The sequence below is a fragment of the Sander vitreus genome, chromosome 15, assembly GCF_031162955.1.
Source record: "Sander vitreus isolate 19-12246 chromosome 15, sanVit1, whole genome shotgun sequence".
In the NCBI taxonomy this organism is placed as follows: domain Eukaryota; kingdom Metazoa; phylum Chordata; class Actinopteri; order Perciformes; family Percidae; genus Sander; species Sander vitreus.
This window is the reverse complement of record NC_135869.1, coordinates 22979870-22989491: the sequence shown is the minus strand read 5'-3', so window position 1 is coordinate 22989491 and position 9622 is coordinate 22979870. Positions and strand designations below refer to the sequence as shown.

Below are 9622 nucleotides of genomic sequence, written 5' to 3'. Positions count from 1 at the left end.
TCCCTGCTCCAGCACTGTGAACAAAACAGACTTAATGTAATGCAACACTAACATCTGTCAAACAACCTGTACCTTCATTTTCATCTTCTCTGTCCTGGAAATAAAACATATGAAAACCAGTTCAAAAATGGCAATTCCAGTATTCTGCGTCCTAGCCTTGAAATACCTAAATACACCTTCAGTTTTTGCATGTAAGCACCTACATAAGAGGAAACCGACTTGGCCAGAATCCCTTCTACTTTATGCCGTATTCATTAAAAAACGGTCAACAAGATGTTCATTTGTTTCATTTCCAAAATGCCTGTGCAGGTCTGCCTTCATTCTCAAAAAAGAAATCCTGTCCAAACAAGTACCATTTTAAAAAGCCATGTTGGCCAATCACGCAAATAAGAAGAAGATGATGTTGGCCAATCAGAAGCCTAACAAAATGTTATTACAGGAAAGCTACCTGGCAGCAATGCATTTGGATGCCTCTGCCTCAATATAGTGGAAGAGTAACTCTACATTCATGTGTAATCATCTAAAAGTTAGAACCAGCACTATTTTGGCCATGTCCACCATTGTATGAAATTTCGCTTCATTTATGACACCTGACAAAAGAGATAACAGTGCACACCCTGAAGTTACAAGCCAAAAACTCTGTTTTCTCTGTCTACACAACAACACAGTGGCAGGAACTTTTCAAAAGATCTACATTCAGTGACCTAAAACGCAGTTTGTGTGGACAAAAGGCCAAAATGTATAGAATAAATCTACGTTTAAAAAAATACCCGCGTATGTGTGGACTAGGCCTTACTGCTCATACTGCAGGGGCAGCCTCCGTGAATTGTGTAATGTTTTAATTTCACAGAGTACCTCTGTTCTGCAAGAGAGGATTTTTTATTTCCATGCCTGGGTTCTTTAGTGTCTACAGTACGCATATAACACTGTGATATTAATCCCCAAAGGGAGATGGTGGAGATGCTTTGTTTTGCTCAGGGACATTTGATGGAGTAGATCCAGGTCCACCAGTTTTAAGAAGGTCCATGTAACTACTAGGCCTTTCCTCAAGGACACCAATTAAACCTTAAAAAGCCCAAAACCATTTTACACATTAAGATCAGTTTACTCATCCTGGAGAGAACGGATTCTTAATGTCTTCTCTGGCTCTTTTTCTGATTATGCCATCTGGGTTACTTTCAGTTAATTAAGTCAGTTAATTTCAAATGTTTGTCAAAAAAAAACCTGCGTTATTAACTGGGGAGGTCATGGAGTTTGAAAGACAAGGGCATTTGACAGACAGGAAAGGTCTAATGAAAGACACACTATCAATCATTCCATATATTCTATTATTATAACTCGATTGGGGATCACAGAGGGGATTAAACACAGCCTGATCACTCAGATACTCTTTTCTTATTGGAGATGCACATATCATTAAATCAATTTCCATCCCTGGTAAAAAAAAAAAAAAAAAAAAAAACAGCAGTTAACCAAAGCCAGCTAGCATCAGATCCATACTAATGGAAAGACTACATAACTGTGTATCTACCTGTCTACAGCATTTATCTACCACTTCAAACACCTTGTCAAGATTCCCCCTCCAAAAGAAACTGTACACTTCCATCTCTGAGCTGCCCCTGCCATAGACTTGTACACACACACACACACACACACACACACACACACACACACACACACACACACACACACACAATACCAAAAACATCATGCAGTACTGTTACAAAATCATCTGTGGATGCAGCCAGTCAAAGTCTACTGCCGCAATAACCTACCCACAACACCAGAAGACAAAGGGAAGATATGAGGAGAATAAAAATAAGTCCAATTTGCATTTTATGATTTTGTATTTTTAGACTCTCAGTAGCCTGTACAATAGATTCCAGGTACACAGGATTGTACTTAGCCAATAAATGTAACCCAGGGCCTGATGTTGTTTTTACACCACCCACTTCCCCGCATCAGGAATGCAAAAATATTGCAGTGGTTCATTTACTAATTATTTTTATATAGTGCTTGAATTTGGATGCACATTCTGTCCTTTTTTTGGCTCCAATGTGCTAAAACATCCCACAGATGAAAATGATCCAGGTGGGATGTTAGGCTCAGGGGTAATAATAGATACTAAAACAGATATGAGTAGCGTGGACTATTTGGCATCCCTATGCTAAAATGAAAGATTTTTAGCTCAAAATGGTTGCCAGGAAACAGATACTGTCACCTCAAAGATAGTCTTTAATATGTACAGTGTGATTAATAATGGGTAACTTCAAACATAAAGTTATACTTCAATGTGATCACAAAACAACTCGAGTGATATAACCCAGCGCTTCTCTCTACACTGAAGATGAACCCAGGTAAAGTATACCAAAAACAAGAAACCCCAAAACAATCCTTAGTGATGATGGTGAGTGAAAATGTAAAACCAGTGGAAAGATGTTACTCAATGTGGCCAGAAATGAGCATGATTTCCTGTGTGGGGATTCTCTACAGAATATAATGGATACCTGAGAAAGGTGTCCAAAACAGTCTAAACACAGTCAAATTTGCACAAATAAAGCCAAATTTGCTTTAATGTGTATGTGAATGTACTTTTGTCAGCTTAAAAGCTCTGTTAGCGGTCCTATTAAGGCCACACTGCCTCTTTAACCCTGCAACACCAATGTGGTTTGGTCAAGGGGATGATCAACTCACTGTGGATTGGGTGCCTTATACCAGTGGAGTACTGCAGGGGGTACGTGAGATTTTGTTTTTTTTAAATGTTTATTTCAAATATATATTAGTCATGCATAATTCCTAAAATAATTCTAGACTTTAATAATGAAAAGATTTAGTGATTCTAAACATTTTTTTTGTTTTTAAGATAATTTTTGGGCATTTTAGGCCTTTAAAGGTGCAGTAGATAAGACTTATAATTAGGGCTGGGCGATAATCACATATCATATTCTTGACCAAATATCTCGATATCAATATTGCGGCGATATTCTAGGGTTGACAATTGGTGCGCTAACAAAATATCTTCACAATTAGATTTTAAATAAATAATCATCAGTAATGTGGACATAATGTCTAAGTGGGGAAAAGGCAAATAATAGAACAGTTACAACAGTCTGGTAAGTTCAAAAAAGTACTTCACTTTACTGTAATGCAGCCTTTAAAACCAGGAAAAGACAACACTTATGTCGTATCACGATATTACGATATCCAAAATCTGAGACGATATCTAGTCTCATATCACGATATCGATACAACATCGATATCTTGCCCAGCTCTACTTATAAAACTAACTTTCTTTCTTTGCTGAAACTGACCCTATGTTCCAGTAGAGCTACATGAAGCAGGTCATTTAAAAAAAATCTGGCTCCTCTGGCACCATCTACAGCCTGTAGTGTGATTTGCAAAAATCCACAGCTCCCTGTTCAGATGCACCAATCAGGGCCAGGGGGGGTGTCTAACTGCGTGTCAATCACGGCTTCATTCTCCCTTGTGGGGGGAGGGGCTTAAGAGACCATTTTGCAGAAAGGGGGGAGGGACTGAGAAGGGACTGAGAAGAGAGGGACTGAGAAGTTGTTGATGTTCAATTTTTTTGGCTAAGTCCTGGATCGTCCCAATCCTACCTATACACACACATTTAATTGACAGGACAGCTGAAGACATGAAAGGGGAGAGAGAGGGGAGAATGACACACAGCAAAGGGCTGCACATTGGAGTCGAACCCGGGCCCACTGCGTGGAGGAGCAAACCTCTACATATGGGCGCCCGCTCTACCAACTGAGCTATCTGGGTGCCCTTTAAATTGTAGAATTTAACTGTTTTTCAGTTACAATATTGTTGTTTGTAAATCAGACACTGATGCCACAGTGTGTTATATATTTAGCCTTTTTTTCTAACGAAAATGTTTTGTGGTGGTTTTTTTGGATGAAAAAATATTTCATGGGGGTAGATTATTGAAAAAGGTTAGAGAACCACTGCCTTATACCACCGTTTAGTCATACAGAAAAGCACAGATCAGTACACAAATTTAAAATATAAACCAACCAAATCTCAAGCCAGCGCATGAGAGAAACTGCCAAAAGTAAAATGAACATTAACTTTATTGCCCAATGAAGATGAGTTCTAGACAACTGCAGCAAGACCGGTCATTCCTACATGTACAGCCACACACTTCAGCACTCATCTCATATGCCCAAACAACGGCATCCTAAGGAGAATCAACCCTAAGTGGTTGGACAAATAACCTGTCAAATTTCACAAGTTTGGAGCCTGCTACTGGTGCTTGTTTAGTCTATTAGGAACAGGCAAGATGCTACATTTACATGGTTAGAACAAAGCTTTACGAAAGCTACACTGATTCACAACAGCTGACTACAGCACCATGTTTTAGACTTAAAAGCATATGAATCACACACCTTTTTATTCAAGGGATATGTGCAAGCTTCGCAATATACACATACAGGAGTGAGGACATATTGGGTCTTACCAGGTGTCAGACAAAGTTAGGTTTCCAGCATATGAAAGGATATGGGTTACAGACGATGCGAAGACACCAGTTGCGAGGCCTTGTTGTTTGTTTTAAGCAGAAGAAGGCCATGGGGGCCAGGACCGGGTACGGCTGCTGCTGCTGCTCCTCCTCCGAAACGCAGTCTGGATCCCGAATAGGAGCCCTGATGCGAACTCCCAATGTTGGTCCAACTTCCACTTCCGGTTCCTGGTCTTCATGCTCCTGAACCTCGGGACTCCATTCTGCTCCATCGCCCCGACCAGTAGCGCTTCTCCTCCTTCTCCTCCTCCCCCTCCTCTTCTCCACCTCCTCCTCCTCTTCTTCCTCATCATGGCCTCCTCCAGGGTCAACATCCTGACCCGGGGCGTCATTCCTGTAGGGTGTCGGTATAGCAAGCCTCACCTCCTCCTGCACCTCCTCCTGTACCTGGGCCTCCGGGCACTCTGCGTACTGAAAGCGCGCTCTCCCCTCGCCATCAGTCATGATAGAGCATCAGGCAGAGCCACTCTGAAGGAAGGTCAGAGGAAGAGGGGTTAGAGAGAGGTGGAGAGTGGGGGGGGGTGGACAAAATGGACAACAGTGTGGTGAAAGAGGCAGAGACGTAGAAGAGGAAAGAACATTTGCAAAGATTGCAGAGAAAAGTGTATGGTTTTTTTTCATCGTCGTCGCAATATCAACTGTCGCAATATACACATTGCGAAAGGCCGCGACATATCGCAAAAGACACACAGGTATGTTTTGTGTTAGTTGAAAGAAAAGATGAGTAGTGCACTTTAAAAGTGTTTAGTGGTGCCTGTTATAATTCAATGTTCAATTTGTTCAAAAAAAAGAAACATTAGAAATGACTTCCTTTCATTTGTTTTAAATTAAACAAGCAGTTTGTTGTATTTGAGCGGACATCTGAAAGCAGCAGAAAGGCAGAACTGAGTTCACTTTAATATCAGTTAGTTTTTCGCAAGTAATATCGTTATCTCGATATTCAACAACGTTATTGCATATTTTCCTCATATCTTGCAGCCCTAGCAGAGAAACAGTGACAGAAAAAGAAGAGGGTAGAAGAGAGAGAGAGAGAGAGAGAGAGAGAGAGAGAGAGAGAGAGATCAACTTAGCAAAGAGCATTTGGAGACAGATCACATAATGAGCCAAATAAACACTGTGTCCTCCTCCAATCCGTCAACATCAAAAGTACTTGCTTCCAATCAAGCCAGGCACGGATGACCAATGTGTGTTAACATACAGCAAACATGAATATTGATGATTGAGCACCACAGATTGATCTGCTGTTTCAATGATACAATTGAATTAGAAACACAAATATGTATGGATCCAATTACAAATAAGTTATAAACTATATACCTGCCATAGAGTCATATTGTGATATTGTGAGAATAGTGTGGTTTTTTTTTTTTTATTCTGTCTCCCTCCTCTTCCTGTTGCTATGTGATTGAACAGATGGACTGCTCTGTCTCTGGTCTACTGGAGGTTTTTTAGCACACACCACGCAATGGTGGGCAGGGAATGCGCAAAAAGGAAGAGAGAAACACACACACACACACACACACACACACACACACACACACACACACACACACACACATTAAATGCCACACTAATCCTTATTATTATAATAAGTAGAATAGCAAAATAGCAAACAGTCAATATAATCCAGCTAACAGACTTTTCTCTTTTAAGGGCTTTTTAATGGGCTTTGTTTTCCATCGTTTGCCGTTATGTGAGGAAGAAAAGCGCATCTGAGGCAGTTGCATGCTCTCCTGAAGGGGCTGTACGACAAAGAATAAAACATGTTAAACATGCTCTAATTAGGATAGCTGCTTAAAAAAAAAAAAAAAGTACTTACGTATTTCAAACGGTGAAATAAAACACGCCTGGTGGAATGGAGCGCCCATCACCTGTGTTTTAGTTTTTTTTTTCGCCATTAAAAAGTGGATCCTCGATGTGTATTTAAACAGTACAGGCAAACAGAACAACTTTATACTTTTCAAATAGCCTACCTTATCGAGACGGAATCGGAAGTTCCCATAAGCATGATCCGTGACTTTCCGTGTTTCCAGCGCACCCAGCCTTTCCCAGCAGCCCGGAGCTTTCCTTCCTTTCTTTCCTCTCTTCAAATCTTCTTTGTTCTTAACAGATCAAAAAGGTAATCCGAGAGCCGTTAACATAAATCACTGGAAGTAATCAAAGAATCACTTGAAGTGGTCTTCATTGGCGCGTTCGGTTAACATCTATCCACATCCATTGCATCCATCCGTCCATCCTCGCTGAGGTGTTGGTTACGCAGCGTGGAGCGGAGATGCGCGCGGGAGGGTCGGGCCGTGTGGCTCTCTGTGTGCTGATGCTCCGTGGTTGATCTGAAACCGAGAAACTTGGCCCAGGACCCGGGAGTCCTGACACGTGACTTGATGCCGGCTATAGGGACGTAGCGCACAGTAGGAGACGCACACATGCGCGCGAAAAAACCATGAAGAGCCAAGCCGGGCGCGCACGCCCCGCGATGTTTCATGCATCACCATGCAGTCAGCAGTAGATAATGGACATAGAATGAAAATGTATGTATTAGTTATTACTGTAACTGTATTATTGTAATGTATTAGCCCATACCTTCCGTGGGTGTAAGCGACAGAAACAAGGATCGATCATCATTAGTATGTATTATTTTGGTTCATGTCTTAGTCCATGAAATCCCTCTAATACAGTATGTAGTACAGTAACATGCTTTTGTTTTCAGTAGGGCTCTATATATATATATATATATATATATATATATATATATATATACTATATATATATATACACACACACAGTATATTTGTTTTTTTCCCCTGAGGGTTAATAGTTGATATGATATCTGTTGGGCTGAATTTATATATACATATATATATATATATATATATATATATAATCAATATACTCAAAATGACTCTTTCAATTATCAATCCAATAAAAACAATAGTTTAGATTAGTTGTGTTTTTGTGACAGACCTGATTTAGGCCATACAATTTCTTATTGGGGCCAGATGAGCCATTTTGAAATCAGATCCAGATCATTTTATTAGATTTTACAAGATTTGGGGCTAGTAGACTCTGGTCTGGCTCTGTAATCTTTGTCTGTTCAGGAGCCAGCCTGCTGTGCCAGTGCATTGCCAGACCTATCTCCACAGCATTGCGGAGTAAGGTCTGGCTACACCACACATACATCTTGGAACACGCCATCTTCCTGTATACACGTGCACACAACATCCAACACTGGCAAAATGCACCCAGGATTTGCCAAGATGATGTATTCTTTCTCCTTCATGTTATAACATAATAATAATAAAGCTTAAGTAAAAGGAAACTGAAAAGTTGTCTTTTTTTTAAAATTGTTTGTTTATGCATTTGCTCATAATCAACATTATCCTTCATATTTTGTTCATCATATTTGTCACGGTTCAACTGCTGCTGCTTCTGTGCCACGTCAACGTCTTTAAATTGACAATCAATTTAAACTCCCATGCTGCCTGGATGATTGATCATAAATACATACACTATATTTAATGAAGAGTGTTTCAGTGAGAGAAGGGGAAACGGAGAGCTGGAGGGAGAAAGAGGCAGAAAATCACAGAGAGAAGAAGACAGGGTGTTGGACGGAGGTTAATGCTGGGGTAGAGTTTGGTGCTGTGCATTTGGATCCTGAGCAGCTTCGCTGTCGGTCCACGCTGGTAGACCGTGCAGACATTTACACCATAAGAGGAACCTGCCAGAAACTTGACGGTAATTGATATCTGGATTTAGATCAGACAGCTGATAGGACGAATCTCATCAGTTAAACGTGGTCACAGAAAACGTGGCATGACATCCAGACACAACGACTTTGTGGGCAGGACAACACAGTCAGGAAAGATATCCATGTGTTCCTGGTGGATCGCTCACTCCTGCCCTCCATACGGCCACAGGAAAACCAATTAAACTGTTTTGAACAACCAGTGCTGCTTTCATTACTACTGGAAACTAAGGAGAGGGAGCAAAAGTCACTGCACAGAACAAACATAAGCCTTACTGATTCAGACAGTGGTAAAACTAAAATACCCTGGTTAGTCTGAGCTTCTAAGGATAATGCTAGAGGCTGTTTTATATTTAAGTTAAGTTCTTATGATGTAATGTATGTTAAAAACAGCTTACATGTTTAATTACAAGGTTAACGTTTTCACTTTGGATAATGCTACTCACCCATCCCTGTACATTATGTGACGTAGTTAGCATAAACGATGCTTCGGGAGGATTAGGCAACCCAATCTCCCAACAATCTGACGTAATCCCTTCATCTTTGTGTGCATACATATGAAAGTTATAATCTACTCACTTGTCCTGATCCAGTTGTCCTAACTGGAGCCACTTACTGTATTCTCTAGTTTGTTCGTTTGTATTACCCGGTAACTGGGTCAATAATTATGATTCATTTTAATGTATGAAATTAAAGGTCCAATATGTAATATATTTACTATAATGAATCCAAAAACGACCCCAATGCGTCATGAGATATTAAGGCAACATGCTAAGTTGAAATACTATCTTTTCTGACAACAATGCTAATGCTAGTATTTTCTCCTTTTGAAATTCCCCTTCCGTGACGGAATTTCTGTTCGTGTTTTGGCCTGTGTGTTGTTATCAACTGCCCAGTTTTTTCAGCCAGGCCGGGTTGCCAGATATACCTGTAAAAGCGTAAACCCAGCGCGCTACAGCTGTAACATTAGGACAGCCATAAAAGCAGCAAACAAACGAACTGGATCAACAGAGATAGATTCTACCAGACCTAACCTTCAGGCTAATTTATCATGGCTACAAGGGACTGGCATTTTATGTCATTTCAACATTCATGTACTCACATTGAATTATATAGTTAGAGTACCCGAGTCTGGCGACGACTCTCTCCAGTATTTTGAATTTGTACTGCAGTAACTATTTTAAACACTAGCTGTCAGTATTACATATTGCACCTTTAAATAAAGTTAAGTTGAACATGCAGTAAATGATGATTAAATTCAACAAGCCTGGAGATCAGAAACCTCTGCTTTACCAGCTAAAGGAAACACAGATTGATGCAGCAGTCAGGCCCATGCAGGT

At 40.4% G+C, this 9622-nt stretch overlaps 1 protein-coding gene across 1 annotated transcript; it reads right to left on the bottom strand.

Annotated features, from left to right (window-relative positions):
• Positions 1-4431: 4431 nt before the first annotated feature.
• On the bottom strand, positions 4432-6639 carry LOC144529659 (uncharacterized). Its single transcript, XM_078268871.1, has 2 exons — positions 6514-6639; positions 4432-5008 (listed from the first exon to the last, which is right to left on the bottom strand). Exon 2 carries the CDS (start codon positions 4982-4984, stop codon positions 4487-4489), a length of 498 nt encoding a protein of 165 aa, XP_078124997.1. The 5' UTR covers positions 4985-5008; positions 6514-6639; the 3' UTR covers positions 4432-4486.
• Between the last annotated feature and the right edge of the window lie 2983 nt (positions 6640-9622).

Bases quoted from the DNA above. Each gene is read 5' to 3' on its own strand.
- LOC144529659 (XM_078268871.1), bottom strand. From the start codon at position 4,984: ATGACTGATGGCGAGGGGAGAGCGCGCTTTCAGTACGCAGAGTGCCCG.